Source organism: Mycteria americana, chromosome 9 (assembly GCF_035582795.1).
Source record: "Mycteria americana isolate JAX WOST 10 ecotype Jacksonville Zoo and Gardens chromosome 9, USCA_MyAme_1.0, whole genome shotgun sequence".
In the NCBI taxonomy this organism is placed as follows: domain Eukaryota; kingdom Metazoa; phylum Chordata; class Aves; order Ciconiiformes; family Ciconiidae; genus Mycteria; species Mycteria americana.
The window spans coordinates 38,093,914-38,118,233 of NC_134373.1; the positions used below are offsets into that span (position 1 = coordinate 38,093,914).

At 41.4% G+C, this 24,320-nt stretch overlaps 1 protein-coding gene across 1 annotated transcript in view; it reads right to left on the minus strand.

Moving 5' to 3' along the window:
• Positions 1-24,320, minus strand: part of LOC142414251 (von Willebrand factor D and EGF domain-containing protein-like) — a 185,121-nt gene that overhangs the window by 83,393 nt on the left and 77,408 nt on the right. Inside the window, exons 10-12 of the mRNA XM_075511234.1 lie at positions 21,901-22,079; positions 17,193-18,136; positions 147-283 (exon numbers count right to left, since the gene is read on the minus strand). Of these exons, the coding sequence (XP_075367349.1) occupies positions 147-283; positions 17,193-18,136; positions 21,901-22,079 (1,260 nt within the window). The remainder of the gene's footprint in view (positions 1-146; positions 284-17,192; positions 18,137-21,900; positions 22,080-24,320) is intronic.

Consider the following 24,320-nt stretch of genomic DNA (forward strand, 5'->3'; position numbering starts at 1 on the left):
AAGGGTTTTGAAGGTATTTGCACCCCGCTGTGGCAGTGAGAGATGATGGCACTTGGCACGGTTCAGGGTAAAAGGCTTTAATATAAACATGTCACAGTTTGACCGTATCATCAATACTGTACGAGTACCCATGGGAGGTTGCTCACCATTAACCTGGTGACCTCGCAGTGCAGGTTGGGCGACTCTTTGAAGCCAAGGCCAAACACCCGGATCCTGGTGCAGTCGGAGGCTCGGACGTCACAGAAGCCCCCGTTCTCTAAGCCTGTGATTTCCAAAGCTTGCTCTGAAAGGGTGAGATAGATATAAAGCTTTAGAGAGTAGCACTTACACGGTATTCTGTTCTGGTTTACCAGAGATTTTATTGTTGTTGTTCCTGGTTGTTTTGGTTTAATTCTTTTCCTTGGGGTCTTCTTTGCTCCCCTGTGAATTTCTCTTGAAAAGAGGAGCAGCAGTTGTCAAAATGGGAAGCAGCAAACCTCCGTTGAATAATTGCCCTGTGCACCCCGTACTGCGAGATGTATGAGCGAGCGTTATACGGCTCGTGGAATCAATTAACTGAAGCTGCGGCTGCATGTTCAAAGGTCTCCAGTGGTAACACTTCTGCTGACCCAGGTAACAGGATGGGAGCACAGCTGAGAGGACAGGGTGTCATGCCATAGCAGAGGGAAGCATGAGAATGAGAAGTGGAAATACCTGAAGATGCCCACGTCACCAGGCTCCTCATAATGTGAAACAGCAGTGCAAAAGACAGTCATTTTTTTTTTCAAAAGCTATGGATGCAATAAAAGTAATGATCCTCAACGGAATGCTTGCTTGAGAGGGTTAAGACGTTAATGAGTGGCACTCAGCTCTGCACAGTGTCAGCACAAATGTCATGCACCAGCTAAATTTCACTTAAATCCTATTTTGAGGCCTTAAGTAGGGCTTAAGTGATGCACAGCCTGTGCTGCACCCCTTACAAGGTTGAATTTCACCCGTTACTGTTTTTAAAATATTTTATGATTCTCAGGTAAAGGTTCATTCATGTTCTGTTTTACTTTTTGTGTTCACTGTTTAAAATTGCTCATTGCTTTCATATTGGGGTTGTTTTTACAGAGTCAAAATGCAAGTTCATTGGGTGGCAAAATTCACATCTTTACTTCAGAAAAGATATAATTAGGCAGATATTTGCATCGGCACCAGCACAGTGCAGTGGAAGCTGTTTTCCCGGTTACCTGGTGGGGAGAGGCTGCTTTGCTTTTCCTCTTCCCTGCCCCGTCACCACTGCTCTGGCAAAGCAATATCACCCATCAGTTTTCTCTGAGCCGTAGCTTATCTAAACCAGAAGCTCTGTGTCGCCTAATATTTTAATGGTACATTGGTTCAGCTTTAATTCAAGGGGCAAAATGCCCCGAGCTGAGTTGATAACCTTCCCCAGTACCGTGCTGTTCCTTTAGGGCTCTGCCATTTGAGCTGTAACTGGGATGAATGCAGTTAAACACCGCGATCCCACCAGATTGCAGCCCATAACAACATAGCTGCATGACTCTCGTTTTTCCAGCGAGGGGAAGGAAAGCAACATAAATGTGAAAATATTAGAAAGACTTCTTCTGGACTTCTGAAATGCTTTTAGCTTTTCTTTCTTTTATTTTTTTTTTATTGATTTTATTGCAGCAGCATTAGCAGCACTGTTGGACACTTTGCAATATTTACAAGAAGAGAAATGGTTTACAGCTTATCAGCATTCATCAGTTAGTTGTGGATTCTTGCAACGTACAAAACTGTTAGTCAGATGTGGTGAATGGTTTTGATAAATTGCCTTCTTCTGTGGTTAGTGCATAAAAATAAAAAAAAAAATGCTTCATTATGTTTTTCATGAGATTTTAATAGTTAGCCCCACTAGTACTGAGGTAGCTGGGATTGCATTAACATTTTCATTATCATTGCAGATTTGCAGGCTTCCGTGGGTGAAGTAAAATCTCATAGCCTGGGAAGGAGCGAGGCACAGGAGTGTGCTCCTGCAGCCCTTCCTCTTCCAGGAGGGCACTCTCAGGTTGGTTTCTTGCTGATGAGCCCCGCGTGCTTCCCCGAGGGTTTCCTTACATCTTTATGGGCATCCTGACAGCACCACGGCACCGTTGTGTCAGGGCCAGGGCAAGATTATCCAGCCTCAATGCTTTTTAAAATGACTTACAGTATCAGCATGCCATTTCGTACTTATTTCTCTCAAACCATTATGTACACACTTTTGTACAGCATCTTTAAATTTATCTAAATCTGGAGGAAATATCTTTCCATATATGCTTCGGATATCTTCTCTCAAGACTTGCCATGTTATGGGTTAAATGGGATGAAAATGAGATTTTTTTTTTTCTGGTAAAATGGGTGAGAGGTTCATGGAAGGAAAATGCACCTTGTATTTTCTGTAGTTTGATGAAGGTGGGGAAGAAGGCGGGGACTGAGCTGTTGTTCGAGTGGACTTTTTTCTGTTAGCTCAGCCGGCCATGTCCTGCGCTGCCTGATTCGGCTCGGAGCATTCTGAAGGGAGGAATACGCAGCACGGTTGTGCGGGAGAGCATATTTAATTTAATGCTCTATTCCTTTATTTCTGGCCAGCTGAAATGTGGTACTGAGGAGGTGGTGGAGTCCCCATGCAGATTTTTACCAAGGCCTTTCACAGAGGGTGTTGGGAGGAGAGGAAGAAGAGGGACAAAGTTCTGATGGAAAATGAAAGTAATTATAATGACTCATTTTTTAAAAATGGATACTAGAGTTCAGGCCTCAGACCTCAGTATAGGCTGTACACTCCTTTTGAAAATGGTCATTATTTTTATCTAACTGGTTTTTAAAATGATATGTCACATTCAATAGGCGTAGGAATTTTAGGTAGTTGTTTTTGATGTGGTTTTCTGTCTGTCTTTGCCTTCTAGTTTTGACATACATTAGCCAGTTTCAGCCAAACACGGAAGGTGAAATCCGGATGGCATTAGCTTCGGAAAAGTCTCGTGACGGTCGGTAGCTGGGTACTCAGCCCTACGGATCCTGCTCTTGCTGGGGGAAACGCAGTCAAGGTCTGGCCGTTGTTCGTTGCTGCCCACGTTAGCGGATGGGTAGTCGATACGCCTGTGCGCAGCATACGCTCGCAGGCCAGAGAGCTGGAGACATGAGAAGGAAATATTGGAGAGCCTGAAAAACCCTCGCAAAAGAGCTGCAAGTAGTTCAGAGGGAGACGGGTGGGGAGAAAGACGGGTCCAAAGGAAAGAGCTGGGAAATATCACAAAGGTGAGAGTAAGGGCTAAAGGGCAGATATCCAGAGAAACTGGAGGGCTTGGAGACCTGGGATGGAAGTCTGGTGTCTGTGGAGGGGCAAGTTAAAGAGGCAGGAGGGAAGTCTGTGGGAAATCAGGGAGAGCATGGAACAAACTTGTGAAAAGCATGATCTGTTTGAACAGTAATAATTTCTGTTTAGGAATGTGAATGCCAAAATATAACAAAATCCGGGACAGAATATCCTTCTTCTTTTCTCTGTATAGCCTATAGGCCAAAAATGTACTTTGAGTTTTACTGGTAGATTAAAAACTGAAGCTCAGGGTAGCACCTGGGGCTCAGATGAGCGGCAGGGTGCAGTCACGTTATGGAGGAGGATTCAAGGAGCCCTGTGTTCACATCCGCCGGCTCGGGCATGGGCACCTCGATGCATTTCTAACGCCTGGTCTGCACACACACCAAGTAAACACACCTGAAATGTGTCTGTCACCTGGTAGAGCACTGCACTCGGACACTAATGAACAGCAGGAGATGTTGAGGAAAAGTAGTAAAAAAAAATCTTGAGTTTTAATAAAACTCTTGGAATAAAAAGTAGAGAGGAATCTGGACTTGAAGGTTGCATCTAAAAGGCCTCCAGACCTCAGGCAATTAGGCAGAAGTAAGGGGTCTGTCCTGTTTGGTTTGCAACGCTTGCGTTGTGCCTCCCTCGACAGACAGGGACCCCCCTGGTCCCTCTGCTTTACCCCCAGCAGGAATTGGCAGGAAAGAAGAGTAAGTCCACGGCACTGGCAGTGCTGACAGTGCGGTTTCTTTCTGTAAGCATTTACATGAGTCAAACCTGACAAGGAGCACAGGCTACATAATAGACTTAAAAAACCCCTGCATAAATACATGATTGGTTTTATAGATATTTGTTGTAGTCTATTATGTAAATAATAAGTATGCACAGATGTAGAAGTAAAACGGAGACAGTTGACACAAAATCAAGAATCTTGCAAAACTGCCCTTATTGAAGTCTTACTGATGGATAGATATGGTTCATCTTGAGTTTCCACTTTTGATTAGAAAAATATCCTAGGACAAATAAACATTCTTCTGCAGTGCTTGAAAGCTACACATGCAGCTTCGGGCTGGAGCAGCAGACTTGAAATTAAAACTGGCAAGAATTTTGTTCAAATCAAGAGAAGGAAATGATCTGCCCTGCTTTTCTTGATCAGGGTGATAAATAAGCAACCTGAGTCATGAAAAGCAAATCAAGAACCAGATCATAAACCTGGGTATGGTCACAGCTTTGCTGAAGTGCAAAAGAAAATTGTCCATATTGTCCGATTGCCCTATCGTTGAAATCATTTAGCTGGTTGAGCAAGCTGCTGTGCCAGAGCTTGCTGGCGTGGCTGTGGACAGCTGGCTTTTGCAGTTATGAGGGTTCTGGATCAGAGCAGACTGATGCTTACTTATGTCACAGCTTGGACAGAGCAAGTCTGAATCTGCGTCCATTCAAATACATGCACAAATATTGTATTTCTTTCTTTTGTATGTAGCGTTATTTTAGCAGTCGTATTCACACTTATTGAATGCATTATTCTGGAACTCATGGTATCCATAACCCAAAGCTCATTAGAAAATTGTCCCTAAGAAAAAATATTAGCAGCTATATGCTGTTTGAAGGGATTTTTGCACATCATTGACCTCTCTGGCTTCTAGGTGAAGACTGGGTTTGTCCCTGCTTCCCAAACCAGTGCTCAAAGAACCAGAGTTTGTCACAGTACTGAACTATAGATCTTTAGCTGACATGGAGTGAATCTGGTTTTCAGCTTTGAGGGTCTCTAGTACCCAGGATGGATTGCAGAAGTGAGCCCTGGGAGAGTACGGGAAAGGCATTTTGCAAGTACTCACAGCATGTGAGAAATAGACCGGTTCAATTTCACACTGAAAGCGTCCATGTGCTGCAACAATATGGGAGATTATTTTTGCTTTAGAAATCTCACTATGACATTTTATGTCTATTTGATCCTTCTATTTTTAAAAGGCTTGCTAGCAATTTACTTAGCAATAGAAGGGAAGAGAAGTGCTCTGGTAACTATAGGATATTTCCTTTTTTCTAGATGGCCTGGATAGGGGGTAAAATGTAAGATCTGGCTGCGCATTCATGGTGCTTACAGGCACACCAAAGCAGGTCTCAGTTTCAGTCCCTCGAAGGCACTTCAGGGCAGAACCCCTGGCAGCATCTTGCGGCTCCCCACGAATGACTGCAGTGATGCCACTCAAAGGGATTTGGGCACGAGGGTGCTCGTGGGTGTCATCATGGTCCTTATGTCCACGCTAGTATCCACTTGTTGGTTTTAGTAATTTTCTCATCGTTCCAGTTACTGAATTAGAATAAGATCTGGTTATTACACTTGGGTTTTTACTCACAATTGGTTGAACATTCTGTACTGGTAGATTGTGGGTTCTTTACACAACATAAAGCATGATATAAAGGCATTACAAGTTTGTTCTGAATTTTTAGCTTTGGTCAGTTTAAATCGGACCTTTTCATGTTTTGCAGGTTTTAATTCTATAGCTCATAAACTGTCTTGAATTTGTGATTTATCATGTGTGCGTTGCTTTCAGTGTGTGAGTATTTGGGGAAGGAGGTTGTTTATTCAGGGCTTTTTGTTTTGTTTTGAATTTAACAAGATTTAAGGCTGAAATTTCCCACGGTGCCTGCAAACAGCATGATGTAAAGAAGTTATAGGCATGCATCTGGAGTGTCTGGCTTTGGTCAGTTTAAATCAGACCTATAATTTTGTAAACTTTTCTAGCATTTAATTCTATATACTTCAGAAAATGGTTTTGTTTAGCTACACGTTTCACTGAACTGCTTTCACTGCTTTGCATTAAAGCAAATCTCCCTGATCTGATTTGCAGGGAATAGTATGGATCACTGAGCATGCAACCTTCCATGTCCCTTATCATGAGGATTTGATATCCTTTTAAAATTCAGTTTCTATTGACTTTGTAACTATCAAGCTAATAGCCCTTTTCCCGCTCAGCCAGGTCTGTGCTTTGAAGGGAAAGAACTGGGAGTTAAAACAGTAGATTAAGGCTGGTATTGATGTATTGACTGGCAAACTGGTAACAAGGGATGAGGAGAAGGCTGAGGTACTCAACAACTTCTTTGCCTCAGTCTTCACTGGCAACCTCTCTTCCCACACCTCTCGAGTGGATGGACCGCAAGATGGGGACTGGGGGAGCAAAGTCCCTCCCACCGTAAGAGAAGATCAGGTTCGTGACCACCTGAGGAACCTGAACCTGAACATCAGGTCCCATAGACTTGGGACCTGACGACATGCATCCCAAAGTCCTGAGGGAATTGGCTGATGTAGTTGCCCAGCCACTCTCCATGATATTTGAAAAGTCGTGGCAGTCAGGTGAAGTCCCTGGTGACTGGGAAAAGGGAAACATTGCACACATTTTTAAAAAGCATAGAAAGGAGGACCCTGGGAACTACTGACCTGTCAGCCTCACCTCTGTGCCTGGGAAGATCATGGAACAGATGCTCCTAGAAGCTATGTTAAGGCATATGGAGGACAGGGAGGTGATTCGAGACAGCCAGCGTGGCTTCACCAAGGGCAAGTCCTGCCTGACCAACCTAATGGCCTTCTGTGATGGAGTGACTACATCAGTGGACAAGGGAAGAGCTACGGATGTCATCTATCTGGACTCCTGTAAGGCCTTTGATGTGGTCCCCCACAACATCCTTCTCTCTGAATTGGAGAGGTATGGATTTGATGGGTGGACTGTTCAGTGGATGAGGAATTGGTTGGATGGTCGCATCCAGAGGGTAGTGGTGAATGGCTCGATGTCCAGATGGAGATCGGTGACGAGTGGTGTCCCTCAGGGGTCCATATTAGGACCTGTACTGTTTAATATCTTCATCAATGACACAGGCAGTGGTATTGAGTGCACCCTCAGCAAGTTTGCAGATGACACCAAGCTGAGTGGTGCAGCTGACATGCCTGAGGGACAGGATGCCATCCAGAGGGACTTGGACAAGCTGGAGAAGTGGGCCTGTGTGAACCTCATGAGGTTCAACAAGGCCAAGTGCAGGGTCCTGCAACTGGGTCAGGGCAACCCCCGGTATCAATACAGGCTGGGGGATGAAGGGATTGAGAGCAGCCCTGAGGAGAAGGACTTGTGGGTAGTGGGGGATGAAAAGCTGGACATAAGCCAACAATGTGCACTCACAGCCCAGAAGGCCAACCGTATCCTGGGCTGCATCAAAAGCAGCGTGGCCAGCAGGTCGAGGGAGGTGGTTCTGCCCCTCTGCTCTGCTCTGGTGAGACCCCACCTGCAGTACTGTGTCCAGCTCTGGAGCCCTCAGCACAGGAAAGACATGGAGCTGTTGGAGCGGGTCCAGAGGAGGGCCATGAAAATGACGAGAGGGACAGAACACCTCTCCTATGAAGAAAGGCTGAGAGAGTTGGGGTTATTCAGCCTGGAGAAGAGAAGGCTCCAGGGAGACCTTTTTGCAGCCTTTCAATACTTAAAAGGGGTTTATAAGAAAGTTGGGGACAAACTTTTTATCAAGGCCTGTTGCGATAGGACAAGGGGTAATGGTTTTAAACTAAAAGAGGGTAGATTTAGACTAGATACAAGGAAGACATTTGTCACGATGAGGGTGGTGAGGCACTGGCCCAGGTTGCCCAGAGAGGTGGTAGATGCCCCATCCCTGGAAGCATTCAAGGTCAGGCTGGACGGGGCTCTGAGCAACCTGATCTGGTTGAAGGTGTTCCTGCTTGTGGCAGGGGGGTTGGACTAGATGACCTGTAAAGGTCCTTTCCTACCCAACCTATTCTATGATTCTATGTTTGCCTTTTCAGATGCATGATTGTTGCACCTGCACCATCAAAAAGTAAACTAAAATTGCTATGAAAAGAAGAAAAGCTTCAAAACTAGCATAAAACTTGTCAATCCCTGACAAAGACCCACAAATATTTTTCATGTGACTGGGAAAAATCTGGTTTCACCAATATAAAAGAGAGTACACAGGTGTCAGTCAGGATACATCAATGGTAAGTTAGGTTCACAATTATTTTTTAATTTTGATTCTTAACTATGTTTCTTTTGTAAATTTTGTATTTCTTACTAAAATTTTTGTGGTTGGAGGTGTTCATTTGTTCTAAAAGCATGAGAGTGATATTTTCAAAAGCAGGTAAGTCCTATGTTCAAAAAATTATGTTTGGATGAGTAATCTCAAAGCCTTGATATTTACTCATTATGCCTACTCATTATGCCTTTTGTAACTATGACCACTAATACTACCTTTGTTTTTAGACTGAAAAGAATATATTGGTGTAAATTTTTATGGCCCAGATCTGTAGATACTGTAGAATAATTTTATTCATATAAGATGCCATTGTTATTAGGATTTATAGTTCACTCAGATGAGGACCACTCCTCTGTAGATGTCTGCGAGAAAGAAACGGTGTATTTTGTAAATAAACATTTAAATTTTTTTTTTTTCAGTTTGCGTACAGTATTAAATCATAAATTGATTTAACTAAGGAAAAGCTGAATAACTGAAACCAATAATATCTTGAATTGCTTAATATCTGTTTTCGTATTTATTCTTTATCTATTTTCCAATATTAACCAGTAAGCTGAGGAAAAGTTTGATATTAAGTGGCGATAACAGGTCTCAAAATAAAGGTTTTCATTTTCAAGTTATATAGTACCTCTTTTACAAAGTATTGATATCTTAGTGAAACTTCTTTAATGTCAGCTTGAAGGAAATAAGAATATGTTGTTAATATCTTTAAGCTCTATGTAAAGAACACAATCCCAGTGGAATGGAAGCAGCATATTAAAGTGTGTTTGATGTCGCAACAGTACATAGAGATCTGCATGAAGTGTTCCCTGCTTTACAGAAATTATTGCTGAAGAAAAATGTATTTGATAGAAACAGTTGAGTTACCTTCTAAACTATAATATAATAACACTGCCTCACTTACTGTCCATCAGTTGTCAAGTGAACAAGTCTGTATGGGAGGGAACGTGGGGGGGCATAGGCATAGGAAATTTTTAAACCTCCCTCAGCTGGCTAGATAAGAAAACTCAACATTGTGGAATGGAAAAGGCAATAATTAAAATGCAAAAAAAAAAAAAAAAAAAGGAAAAAGAAAAGAGAATTTGTAAAAAGACCTAATTTTTTCTTGATAATCTAAACTTCATCAGAGTAATAGTAACTGTGACTTTGCTAATACTACGTCCACCAAAGTCAGTGGAATTATTATAATGAAAAGGAGAGTTAAAGCGAATGACTTATTATTTGAAAAGAAAAAAAGCTTTTTAAAGAATAATGCCATTTAATAATTTCTTTTTTTAATGGTAATAGCACTCTGTTTTGCCAAGAAAAGTTTAATAGTAGTATGTATGGTGTTTGCTGTTCTCACAAGCATGTATGACTCTTCTTTTGAAATCCAATTTTGAAAAATTGATACAATTAATTGTTAAAGTGTATTGCATCCTCACTGCCATATAAAGCGTTTTGCCATATTAGCCCAAAGCTTGGTTGTGTTTTTTCTTTGTTTACTAATCTAAACGAATTTTAAAACCTGGTCTATTCCTGCCGAGAGGATCAGACAGAATTCCGCAGTTCCAGGTGCCTCTGTTGCCGAGGCCCTTACGGTGACATAGACTGGGACTCTCCCTGGAAGGTCTGGTCCCACCAGCACCACAGGCTGGTTGCAGAGACAGAGGCTACCACCTTTACATACAGCCAGTAGTATGTTTCTTTGTAGATATCCTGGTGATTTAAGAAATTAATTATTTTTCTTTGAAAAGTCTAGTATGCATTTTTTACTTGTATAGTCTAATTTATGCATGGAGATCTGTTGACCCAGTACACCCTAATGGCTCCGTCTGCGCTGTTGTGATGTATCACGTCGGCAAAACACATATTGCATGTGCCAAAAAATATCCATTTACTTGACAGACTAACAGCCCTTAAATAATCATTATGGCACCATGATCTGGAGTTTAAAGACCACTGAACTGATAGAAGCGGGAGAAACATATTTATTACAAAGCCTCCCATACAAAATCTCCAAAGCAGATGTTTGACGTAGAGAACTGAAATACTCTGTCCACTTTCACCTGAGGATCTCAAAACAATTTAAAACTTTTCTTTAAATGTCTCCCTCATGTTTTGTCCTTGAAAATGGGAACTAAGCTTAAAAACAAAGCACAATTATATAAAGAGTGAGATTTCTATAATACATATTTCATCCTCAACTTGCATAGCTGGCCTGATTAAACCTCTGAGCTGATTCTTCCACAGGGGAGAGACATGTTCTTTCGGAAGACCCCACCTGAGGAACTGTAATAGCTGACCCCATACTTTTGCTCAGTATAATTTATTTTTTTAGATAGTTGGTGCTTTAATTAATAGTATTTAATTAGAGCACATGGACAAGACTCAGCCCAAAGCAGTATGATAAATTCAGAAAGGTCTATATGATCGTTCTAAAAATGACAGAGTGTAATTGATGTAACTGCTGTTGCGGACGGGTCTGAGGGACCCGTGTGGTTGTGGTTCACAGCTCTGAAAATGCACTTGGGTTCACGGAACATCTTAATAACACTACTGAAATTTATTGATATGAAAATGGGATATCCGTAAGTGCGTTAGGTAAACGTTAACTTCTCACCTTCTCACCACCATTTTTGCTCTATTTGATTTCTTTGCTGGCTTTTTTTTTTTTTTTTCCCCAGAACTTTCCACATAGAAATTTAAACTTCAAGTGTCATTACTTCACTGAAACTAATTTGTCCTTATTATTCCTCATTACCTTTTATCTTGTAATTGCTCTTTAGAGCTCCATACAATCTGCATATTACATCCTTCTATGTGTGCTTTACTAGTCCTGATTTTTTTTTTTATAAGCAACATGGTCAATATATACAAACGGTAAGCACCAACCTGATTTGCTATCTGCAGTAATTGGATTCTGCATTTAATTACAGGTGGTAATGACATTTTAAGCACCTTATACAGGTGTTGGGGGGGGGGGTTTATGAAATGTTAAGCAACATTAAGAAAGTCTAAGCTTCTGGAGCATTGCCAAATTTCAGAGGTGCCTTTCAACTCCAAATTGCAGTTTTCATGTGAGGATAATTATAGCTCTGGCCACCTGGACTGCTCCTCTTGGAGTCAGGCAGAGCAGAGGAGTAAGCCTGTCTGCAAGCCACACTTCGCATCTTCTCTCTTTCTACATGTTTTCATTTAAAATTATTCCAAATATGTTACGGGTTGTATTCTGATCCCTAAAAATACTGCACGGCCATCTTTTTGTGTGTACGTGCTGGTCAAAACCAGTGGAAGAATACATTATTATGTATTGGCAGTGTCGCTGAGATTGGGTGACCTTGAAAAAGAAATTTGGATTATGTTGATAGCCTCCTTGATCTTGGGGGAGTTTTAATTCACGTCTATAATTCCAGCCTGAGAAAATTAGATGGAGATTTGTTTTGCAGCTAATGGGAAAATATATGGCCAACAAAAGGAGTTGCCTTCTCCTTCATTAGTCATGTAACTTCTCCTGGAAAATAACTTTTTCTTAACAATGGCATTTAAGAGTTAGCGTTTCCAAAGTCAACATACATTCTTCTGTTTCTTCGAACCTGTCTTTTTAAAAGAAAGTGAAAGAGGCTGCGGTTTCATATGTCCTGCAGAAACCTAATTCAGTTCTTAATTTCTCCTCCTTTTCTTCCCTTCCTACAGAACCTCTGCTTATTAGTGCAAAAGCCCAAAGGCTTATCCTGCCTGTGCTTGCACAGTGCTGATTGCCTGCGCGCTGCCAGCCAGGTCAGGATGCCTGAGCTGCCGGTTAGGGGCTCAAGCTGTTCCCGCTGGAACACGCAGCTTTAGTTCTGAGATTGATCTTAATTCTTCATCTCTAATAGCCTTTTCTGGGGTGAAATCCTGGCTTTAGTGACGTCAACAAGACTTCAGTGCTGAGGACTTCCAGTCTTGTGAGCTGCTGTTTAAGAAGCACATCATTATTGTGTGATACTGTAGTACTTTTCCTTGCAAATAGCTGTTACATCACACGCTGTCAATGTCGAACGTTTCTGCCTATGAAATGTAAAAACAAGCAAATATCTTTAAAAAATGTTGTGAATAAAACTCAAAAATCAAGAACAGCTAAAGGTGAAGCTCACACTAATACTTACCTTGCTTGTCTGTACCAAATTAACTAGCTGACCTTTTCTAAGTATTATAATGTCGGAGTGATTAGTGTGCCAGACCTAAGATTTTATTTCTCCTTGTAGGGGATCTGACCTCTGGCTGGATGTATAGATCTGCTTTACATTGCGTTTCCAAGATCAGGCGCTTTTATAGATACACGGTTTCTATATTTTTATATATAGAGAAAGAATTTTCTAGATCACTCATAAATTAATTCATAAATAGTCTGTAATACACGGGGGTCATTGCAGTTCATCACATTGATTCACTCTAGACCATGGCGGTGCTTTTCCCTCTCCATAGTTAAAGCTGAAACCAACTTCTTGTGTGAAGCTTTCTCTTAGCTTCTCTACAGTTACACCAAAAACGAAGGAGAAGGTTCTGCAAGTTAAGTGTGCTGATCGTTATCTCGGTTTTGTTTTAGCATTTCGGGAATATCTTTTTTTTCCCTGTTTTGCTCAAAGTCAGCTTGAACTTGAAAGGCTTCTCCTTCCCCTTATCTCTGTACCAGTAGTACGAGGGATGGACTAGCCCAGCGGCCAGGTCCCGCTCACTGCTGGGCTCTGGTGTGGCTGTCTGAGCTATCGCCCTCCCAGCACCTACTGGTGTTTCACCAGTCCAGCGTTAGCTGGTAACAGGATATCTGGGAGGGGAGGAGGAAGGAGTACCAGAAGACAGGTCCTGTTCTTAATTTCTTCTTTATCAAGTATGCTTTTATCTCTGGTATCAGAAATTAAAACCAAATTATCCAGATTAAATTACTGACCCTCCTGTAAGAAGATAATGCCATTTCAAATGCTTCTCCAAGGGATCCTACAGCTGGAGAAGGTTACTCCAGGGGGCTGGATTCAGACCCTTGTGTTTTCGGTCGCCCTGCAGACCCCTGCTTTCTGAAAGCACCACAGTCAGCTCAGTTTCCAGGGTCCAAAGCTCTGGCTTTGGGCAGTCATAAAACAAGCATAGACATTCTGAAGTAAATGAGAAGCTGTGGACGAATTTGAAGTCTGTCGCTTTAATGGTTATGGGCCTCTGTCAGTATTTAGTTCTTTGTTATTATCTGCCATGGAGGTCGCAGGCACGTACTATGTATGCAGAAGTAGCACGCAAAGATTGTTGCACAGGCGTAAGGTCAAACGCTCAGAAATTAGCATAAGAGAAAAGATAACTTTAATCACTGGTTTTCACTGAAAAGCTGGTGAGTATCCACTGAGAACGCTGAGAAGTTAATTTTCAATGTTATGTTCCCCAAACTAAAGGAAGCCCTTCTCTTTAAAGGGACTGATACGATGACAATCTTCAAATCGTTGCCACTGACATCAGGGGAAATTCTTACTGCCTCCCGCTCACCGGCCACACGGAGAAGCTGAGGACTCTTCTGGCAACGTGCTTTGGGAAGAGCCAAGCGACAGCAATGTATGGATTCAAAGGTATATTTTCCGAAGTGTTTTGCATTTGTGGAACCCATGTTACAGAAGGTATTTGCAACTCTCCTGGTCACTGCTGTTCCCATTTGTAAATATTGTGATGTGTTAGTTAAATTTGGTCAGGAAATGGATCCTTTTTATTTCTAGTCTCTTTATTTTGGTCAAAAACCCACAACAATCCAAACCGAATCCAGCCAAACAAACCCCAGGTTTTTAAATGAAGGAGGATCCCTTCTTTAACAAAAAAACTTTCAAAAATGTTAAGGGATTTTTTTTCACTAGCCTGTGGGCAAAATTTTTTTTAAGTTATGTTTGTTTAAGCAGCTGCTTTTTTTTTTCCATTTTAATGAAAAACGGATTATAAAATGTTTTCAGTAAATATTTTCTTTAGGATGTGGAACACACTATGAATTGCTAAGTAGTTTTATTGTCTACAAGGGTATTTGGGAAACAGCAGTTCCTCTTTGAGATTCTAATTCTAAAACAGCTCAGAGGTTTCCATGGGCAGAGGGGTCTCTCCCTGTGGGCCGTGCTGCACGTTCAGGGTTTTACCCTGTACGAGCTGGTAGGTAGACTACAAATAGAAAAAAATAAATCTATATTTTGCAGAGAAGATTCTAGTCATTACATTAATTCCACGTGCCTTAATAACAGTCTGTTGTGACATTTTTATTTTTATTTTTTACTTCTGTACAAACATGTAAGTTCCTAGTGTATGTTCGTGGTGTGGAATATACCATGAGTGACTGTTGCCTTACACCTCTAGAGATGGACAGCTGTTGATCAGAGGGCAGCATATAACCTCAGTAATATGGTGGAAAAAAGAAAAATGAACGGTAAATGTTCCCCAGGTCAGGTGTGCCCCTGGGAAGATATACCCTGCACATCATAGAGTTATGCCACTACCTGTTCCTCAAGAGAAAAATAAATACTAGTGGCTAAAATGGCAATTTCTACTACATTTTTATTTAATGCTTTCTCTTCTGAGCTTGCTTTACTTAGCTAGAAAACAGTCTTCTCCTTGAGTAGTAATTATTAATGTGTTCTGTAGGTTTTCTTAAATAAAAATAAATATTTGTACTTAAAGTTTACACCCACAGAAAATATTTTACAGGTATTAGTGAAAAAAAAAATACAAGTCCTTAGCTGCAGCTAAAGTAATGTGGGTTGTATACAGTGTGATAGAGAGAACAAGGGCCATTCACTTTTTAAATTAAATATTGCCCTTGAAATGTTGGGAAAACTGCATGGGAATTTTGGAAAAGGGCCTTCTGCCTTGTGTTAGGAAAACTGCTGAAGCTGCCAATGTTAATTTTGTCACGACACTAACGAACTCGCCCCCAGCACGTGGAGCAGTATAAACAGTAAAGGAAATTTGTACTTTCCTAATTGCAACAGTGCAGCTCTTTTGTGGGTCCCACACCAAGCTCGTGTCCCCCAGGGGCCAGGGTAAGCAGGAGGATGCTCGTGCCAAGGGCTCAGCCTCTGCGAGGGTCCCTCACTCGGTGGAGACCCCGGGAGCCCGGGCAGCGGAGCGGGCTTCCAGGTGAGTGGCACCGGAGGGAGCAGGAGCCTGCCGGGGGGAGTCGGGATGCCAGTGACTCTTTGGAAAACCGCAGGGAATAATTTGATGTACTTTGAACTCTAATAAACCAGACTCCCAAGCGAGAAGTGATTTGAAGCAAAGAGCAACTACCGCGTTTTCCTCGACTGGAGAAAAGTGAAGCGAAGGCAGTGAGAGACAGACGAAGCAGCCAGACTGGGGAGCAGTAATGGCTTACGGTGTGTTTGCCACAGCTGATGCACGTTTGTGTTCCACTTCTCACCTCCCTGTGCAATCTCAGGCCGCGCTCTGTACTCTGTCCTTGTTTATATTTGATGCCGCAGCAAGAAGACAAGTGCCATTAGCTTTTACTTGAAAGGTCATCTTGAAGTTATTTTCCTCTAATCTGAGGGATTTCGACCATAGCAAAGTAAAATAAAATTTAAAAACCTGGTTTAAGCAACCCCCCTAACCTGACTGTATCACAGAGAAATGAAGTTAAACATTGAATTGTATATTGGACAATTACTGCAAAATTGCTCAACTTGCTTTTCAGTCACTGGTGCCAGTTGTTCTCTGTGCGAAAGAGAATGAATTCCTCCAAATTTAGGAAATGATCCTGCAAATTTTAGCGTGCCATTAACAAAAACCCAAATATCAGGGTATATTTTACCCCTTTATAAATCAGCACACTGAAGACGTGCTTATCGTGAAGCATGTGGGTAATCCCATCCTGCCTAGTAAATGTGTTGGGGTATCAGATGTGCCGCTGAGCTCCCGCGGCTGCATGGAGATTTGGATGTCTCAGCTAAGCCATGGTGACCGACCCTAGATACAAGCCTTACCTGTCCTAAATAGAGAATAATGTCCTAAGCATCATAGAGAAAGGCTTTCCCCCACATTTAGGATGGGTTAAGAGAGCATACCTTGTCATTTCAGTTTAGCTGAAATACTGTTACTTCTTAAGCTGCAGGAACTCAGCTGTACGGCTGAGCCTTAAGTACCTTTTTGTAACTTCAAGCATAAGTTTATGGGGTTTGCTGAAGCAGGGCTTACATTTTGAAATTAATCCTAACATTTATGCATGTGCTTAGTTTCAAGCACTGTCAGTACTCACGTTGCACTTGGATTTATCCATTGAGGGGCTGAACTGTAAAGAAGAAACGAACCTAGTGGGATAGTCTCCTGTGTAAATGTAATTCATAAATATCTGCAGAATCAGGTCTGCAGGTTCGCATATGTCCTGTAGCTATTTTATAGCTTTGATAATATTACCTGTTCATTTTGTCACTTTTCTTTTTTTTTTTTTTTTTTTACTAGTACAGTGTTTGAAATTAATTTTCAAATTTTATTCTCTGTTCATCAGGAAAAAAAAAGAAGTATCTATACAGTGTTAACATGAATATTGACCACAATGTGAATAGGACCCTCTTTTTTGTCAGAAGCTTGCTTGTCAGCATGCCGATGATAGATCAGATGTAAAGAAAATCACTTCTGCAAAACCAATTTGCTAAGGGGCTTGTAAAATCCATTTTTAAAAAGTTACTGAGGTGAAAAAGTGAAGGACCAGCCAACCAGATATTTTGATCGGCTCTTCAAGGTCAAAAACTGATTACTAATTCATCAAATATCTTACTGGTAGCACTGTTTGAAGAGCAAACAACTCTGTGCAGATGTTCTACCTAATAACTCTAATACCATGGAAAGATGGGTAGGGTAGGAACAAACAGAATTTTTTACTTACTTTTGGCAATGCTACAATCATAGGAGCTGTGGTCTTCAAAGCACCGGCAGCCCAGTTCAGTACATTGTCCATTGCCGTTACAGAAAGCGGGACACCGGAGGACGGTGAGGACTTCCTCCTGGGTAGCAGATGGCTGGTTTCCTACATGAAACACTCTGTCTCTGTTTTCTAGCACTCTTCTTTCACATTCATTTTCCAAAAGGGCTATCAGTGCCCTCACCCAAGCCACGTCATCTTTGAGCTGCAGATCTAAAAGGCATATATCAATTATCTCATCCATCTGTTTTCCAAGGAGACCTTTACACACTAAGCCAATGGTGGAATTTGCAAGAATTTGGTGGCAAATATCCCAGGCTTTGGTGGCGGTTAGGCCATTGGGAGTGGGCCATGCCAGTGGAAGTTTCGTCCGAATCCCTTCAAAGTAATCCTCTGGGAAAAAATATGCAAAGCTCTCTGAGTCTCTCTGGCTTGGGCCATGCAACGGGTGAAAGGACGAGTACTCGTAATAGTCGTCTTGCCTTTTTGCTCTCCGTAGGTCTTCTGTTAGTTTGGTAGAGTTAATGGGACTGTTGTTTTTCATGGAAACATTGTGCGCAAGGGGCTTTAATTGGTCCTCAGGGCTACCTCGCTTCTGGACTGATTTAGGCAGATAGCTTTGATCAAAAGACTTGGTCAACAGTTTCTCATCTTTTTTTAAAGTAGACTCTATTTCTGAGTGAGTGACAAACTCTGACGTAACATCTAGATATGGGATTGCAGAGGTGTAATCCACATGATCATAATGGCAACCAGAGGACTGAGGGAAAGGAGTCTGAAAGGCATTCAGCGTGTTTACCATGGGCACAGACTTAGTCCTCTCCTTCTGACAACTGCAGTAATTTTTCCTTTGCTTCCCCTCAGAAGGTGCTGGAGTCTTGTCAAATAAACTCTTCCCTGGAGGTATTCTGATTTAAAAATAGAAAGAGATTAGAGGGAGGAAACTTTCAGCAAATTAGTCTGCAATACCAAGTAAACTTTTTTTCCCTGAGGCTGGGGAATGTATAAATTCCCAATCTACCAAAGTACTTAAGAAAATGCTTAAGTTTAATCTCTGTTTTCTTTAGTCGTTTTTGCACTGCCCTTCTTGAGTTGTCCTGTACATTTTTTAGCACTACATTGGGACTTTTTAGTAACAGATGCTTAAGTGCTTTGCTGGAGCGTTGCCTAACTGCTTGACTTCTCTTTGCAGAACTTTCTCTGAAGTGCAGGTTACCCTTTGCATATTGCACATGAAGTAGGGCCTTGGACTCGTCCCTGGTGTGACTCAGATACAGTTTGGAGAATGACAAAAAAGATGTATTTGTTTCAAAAGCTTTATTATGAAAATCATCTTTATCTATTTGCCTCTGCTCTCCTTACCAGGCAGTTTCTCTAAGACTTGGATCACCACGTTTTTTCTTTTAAATATTCTTTTCCTGTAAATTTTTTTTTATGCATACTTCATTTCATTCTTGTCTTCTAATGGAGCTTTCTTTGAGTTTTTCGTTTGACACAAAGCAGTTTTCTGTTGATCATAGGGCTAGGCTATCACATAAGGTAAGGTGATTTTTTTCCCTTTTTAATTTAGTCCAGCTTTAATGATGGATGAACTCCTAGAGAGTTCAGTTTGAATAAACTGCCATGATTAAATTTCTTTGGAAATTTCATGAACACAAAATCTCTTATCGATCTTATTTGTGCAGCACAAGAGGAATCCTGGAGCTTTATAGAAAAAGGTATACTTCTTGTCACAATAGTTGGCAGCACTTTATTTCCATACAAATTTGAAATATCACAAAAAATTTAAATTATTTTAGCATTAGTTTTGTCTTGCAGCCAGAACGTAGAGATTTCAGGAAAGTGAAAGCATTTGCCAACATTTTGGAGCCAGACACTAGATTCTGTTGTAGGAAGCGTAATTGTCTTTGTTCACTTTTTCCAATATATATTGAAAATGGCATATATGACATTATTATTTTGATCATTGATACAATACTACTTTTAAATAAAACATCACTGTGACACAGGCAAAATGAATCAATTTCTCTTTCTGAAACAGGAGCCCAGACATTTATAAAACCATTTTACCCAACGTGCGGGCACAGCAGAATACAATGTGATACCACAGGACGGCTTTTGTGCTTGCAGAAATGCACAAACTATTCTGCAGTTTCCTACAGTCTAGGACAAGAAACCATATTTGGTGATTGAGGGAGTACTGAAACGACCTCTTGTCCTTCGGACAACGCAGTTTAGGGCCTGGGTGGGCGTCCTGCACGCGCTGCTCCCCGGCTCTGCATGGTGGTGTTACCTGCGGCTGAAGCTGCCCAGACTCGCGTCACGAACTAATTGTAAACCTAAATTAAGGCAGCAGAACTAGCTCTTTATTCGAGGGAACACCACAAAAACTAGAAGCTCTAGGTAAATATCATATATTTAATAAATATAAAGAAATATAAATAATATATAATAAATCACATAAACTGGTCCAGAATCAGAACAGAAACTTAAAACAAAAATGAAAATTTCAGCCACATGAAAATCTTTTGCCTTGGTATTTTATTGAAACAAATGACTTCATTATTTCTATGTGAAACCAAATACCTTCCTTTCATCAGCTCTAGTCAATAGGATGGAGGTATATGGTGTGGAAAGGATGGAGCCACTGAAAACCCCATCCTTCCTCACCGGCATACACATACTGACAGCACCTCAGTGAGCTAGGACGTGCCTTCTGTCCCCTGCATAAGATGACTAGACTATCATTCCTTTGAGCTGCCTATTATAATCAAGGAAGAACTAAAGAAAAGTTTTTTCGAACTAAGCTGGATGCTATTATAGAAAGAGAGTTCAAAATTAATAGCATTGCTGCTGGTTTCTCAAAAGATTTGAAATATGGTTTGAAAAATGTATTTTACCTACTCAAAATACATGTTTTAAAATTCAGCTCTTCCTTGTCCGGATGCTATTTTAGGGCTGGGAGGCTCTGATGTTGTTTTATTGTTTAAAAGTTTCATTGGAAAGCTGATGTTTAAAACAGATCTGTGCCATTCAGAGCCCTGCAGCTGCTTGAGAGAGGTGGGAGCCAGGGAAAGAGCTGAACTGCCAGATGGTGAGCACTCAGACTAGCTTCAGGTGCTGGAGAAAACTTAACATGCTTTCAGGGTTATTTAAAATGAAATTAAAAACAGCAGCAAAAAAAAAAATCACCCTCCAGGTTTTGTTTCTTACTGCGCCATTTCTCTGTGGGTGGATGAGAGACAGACCCCGTCTCCTCCAGAGGTGGCCTTAGCCTTTCCAGCGGCTTAGTTGCTTTTTTAACCAGGTTCTGAAGGGTCCTTGAGAATCCATCCTTGGGAGTACTGCAGGGTGAAACTCATCACCCCTCTTGCCCTTAGCTCCTGCACTTAGCGGGAGCCTCTCCTGCCTTCCCTGAAGTATCTCCATCACGTGTGCTGAGCTCTAGGAAACTCCTCACTGTCTTATAAGTAAATTCCTATATATTGTGCTTTGGCTTCTGATCTTTCGGCAAACTCGCTTTGAACAGGTCCTCCTGAGGATCTTGTTAGCCCCTCTTTGGATAGTCAGCAGTTGGTTGTTCTTGCACCAAACTATTTCTCCATTTGCCTTCCCAGAAGCAAGCTCTGACTGATTATCACATTATTAAGATGTTAAAGGTGGCTGTTGACTTCTAAATAGTGCAATTTGTAATGACAGGTCAAAATTGCTATTAAATACCCATTATTTAGGCCCATTGAATATAACTAGACTATGGTAGAGGTGTTTGATTTTTTCCTGAAATTCAATAAAAATTTCTTGTTCTAAAATTGCTTGCTCTAAAAATTTCTAAAATTTCTTGTTCCTATAGGATTGTACTGTTTCCATGTACAGATTAAGTGGTATATTAAAGTGGTTCGCCTTATTTTTCCTTATTTGCCAAACACTTCACAAACAAAACTACACGGTCAACCAAACGCATTTTGGTTTTGGGAACACCTATTAGGCACGTTTCGAGTTCAACAACAGGGATTAAGATGTGGGATAGGGATAGGGAGAAGGAGAGGGAGAGGGAGAGGGAGAGGGAGAGGGAGAGGGAGAGGGAGAGGGAGAGGGAGAGGGAGAGGGAGAGGGAGAGGGGTATGTCAGAGTGCCAAACTCCTGGCTGTGGTTCCAAGCCATCTGTCTCAGAAAGTGCAAGTTTTTAGAGCTCACTGTCATCATTAGTAGAGTAGATATTAAGTTTTAGCATGGTACATATATTACCACACTTTGTCAAAATGTAACATTTAATCTATACTCACATATTGTAATTAGTGTTTGGGAATAAAAGAACAAGGGAAATACCAAACCCTTAATTAATCCATATTGTCAGTTTTCTACATTTTCTAGTGTGGGTGAGAACTGCATTTTTTTTAACAGCTGAGTGGGATCTTAACACAGCTGTTAACATGACATCATTTGCGAATATAAAACTTCTCTCTCGGTAACTGCTTATGTGTATTATGTGCTGGCTGAAAATTAAGCCCCCGTGCTGTTCGGATGGGAACGGGTCTCCAGGCTTCCCCTGCTAGATTAAGCAGATCTCTCTGTCAGGTCATGAGGGGAGTATGTAATGAAATAAACCTATCAACACCCCTTGAAACAGTGCTACAGAGCATCTCCCGGGACGGGATCCTCTCCCGCTTTGTACCTCCACTCCTCTATGAAGTCTTCCTCGGGCACGTCGCCCAGGTCGTTGTGACCGATCCCGTCAAAGAGGCCACACAAACCTCGGGTGCGGTTGAAGTCGCTGCCTGGGATCCTCACCGTCAAACCCATTCCCCACTCGCTCACGTCGGCTCGCACAAACGCTCCCGAAGGGAAGAGGATCTGAAGAGGCAGAGAAAAACTCAGTGAATTGAAGCTGTTACCAAGCTTTTTACGCAATAAAATTGTCCCTTTCTATAAATGAAAATATCAAAGTAGGATGTTGGTGATGGTGGAGGTAATTTAAGATCACGTAGATACACTATAAATATTTATTCGTGCTATTATTTAGCTTGCTTTCAGATTCCATGGTACTAATATCTGATAGCATTACATAAATATGAAACTGCACAAGTACTCTCTCTTTAAATTAATAATTACATCCGTTGAAGTTTTCCCACTGGTAAGTTACCAGCTAATTTTTGAAGCGACTTCCATGAAGATAAGTCCACCCTTGTGTCTTTGCCTGGGAAATAATTTCTTTTAGATAAACTGCCAAGTCTGAAAAACAGCTTCTTCCCTCTGAAAAATCGTTTCATTTTCCAAGGCCGGATTACCCAGAAAATTATTGTGTTTTAAAGTGGATAAAGCAATTTTCTCATTAAAGAACTTGTGGTAGGCTCACACTGACCTTTGAAAGAAAAAAAAAAAAATCTTGAGGTTAAGACAAAGAAGTAACTGTGTGGATAATGGATTTTTCAGATTCGTCTCCCAAACAAATAATTAAAAAAAAAAAAAGAAAAAATCTGTTCAACTGAAATGTATTTTTGTTTGTTTGCTTTATTTTTACAAGTAAAGAGAAAGTGATTTTGAAAGAGATCTGTGCCAGGAGTGGGAGCAGGAGCACTCTATCCTAGTAAGTAACCTTAATATTTTTATTTGATCCAAAATTAAATGTTTTCAGTTAACCTTAAAAAGTACATTAAATAGTTGAAAACATCTCAATACAATAATTTCAAAATAATTATTTTCCTTTTTTTAAGTCACCCCTGCCTAAGTATAATTTATTCAGCCAAATAACATCCATTGCTTTTCTTTCTTTCAGTGGGGATTTTTTGGTCCCTTATAAATTCCTCCCCACCAAATCTATCGATATCTGTGAAGAAGCAACTAGCCTATATTTGTATTTCTGTGCTGGAATCCAGAGTTTACATTTTGGCTGCACTAAATAATAATCTTGCCCATTTTAGCTTCCCAGTCATCATTTCAGGCATGAGAATATTTTTTGAGGAGCTCTCCATGAATGATCTCCTCGTCCAGCTGAGTGGAGCAGAAAAGTGCCACTGATTGCAGTACCAGCCGGGGACACTACGTTTTGAACTCAGGCCCTCTGTGTTTTGATCAGGGCGCTTAAAGCATTCTTTTTTCAAAAATTATTGGCCTTGGCGAATAATGGAAGTCATCGTATAAAACCAGTTCTTTGAATACGTCGAAGGTCTTGGCTGTACCTCCACCTTGGCTGTATGTTTCGCTTCCCAAGGTAAGTTTAAAAAAAAAAAAAAGATTCCCCAACATAAAGCTCAAATGGCCTGATGAGTTAATTTTTTCTTCGTGGTTTAACAGGTAGAGCAGGAGAACTGCAGTTGACACAGTGCTGGGTAGGATTTGATTTCCTTCTTCAGATAAGCTTGTGCCTTCTAATTACATGCTTTACTACAGGGAGGAGCATTTCCTACAAGGCTGCGTATAAAATCTTTGCAGTCAGGACTGCATGAGCTGCTTCAGTCTTCTGTGCCATCTGTATCAGTATTTCCAGGTGTGGATTTAGTTCAGGAATTTGGAGGGCTGTAACCCTTTTCCTGCTGCTCCGGGCAAAGCGTCCCATCTGCCACTGAGGACCTAACAACTGCCCGGGTTTTCTGTAACCCACCCGGATTTAACGCCACTGATTGAGGCTTTGAAGAAGCTTTTTTTGAGACCTCGGTTTGTAGAGATGCATAGAGACTGGCTGCTGGAAGCTGCTGCCTTGCACAGAAAAGAGAATGACTTAACCCCATTCAAAGCATCGGCCCTGAACGGCGCGGGAGCGGTGGGGGAGCCGGGCCCAGCCCTGTGCGAGGTCGGCGATGAGCAGCTGCTGAGCACGTCGGGATGCGTCGTGCACAGCGGCCCCATCAGGGACTGCATTCGTTGCCGCACGGTTCCTACAGATTCCCATTCAGATCAGGGCGGGATTCATGTTCGTGTCCCAGGGGTGTCCTGATTTGTTTCACTGCGACTTACGCGAAGTGTAAATGAGAATAGGGATTCCTTGCTAAGATTATTCTAGTAATAAAACAGTAATTATATTGCGTTCAGTTGCAAAATGAAATGACAGCTTGCTTCCTGCTTTTTCTGTATTCTATAATTAACAGACTTTCAATT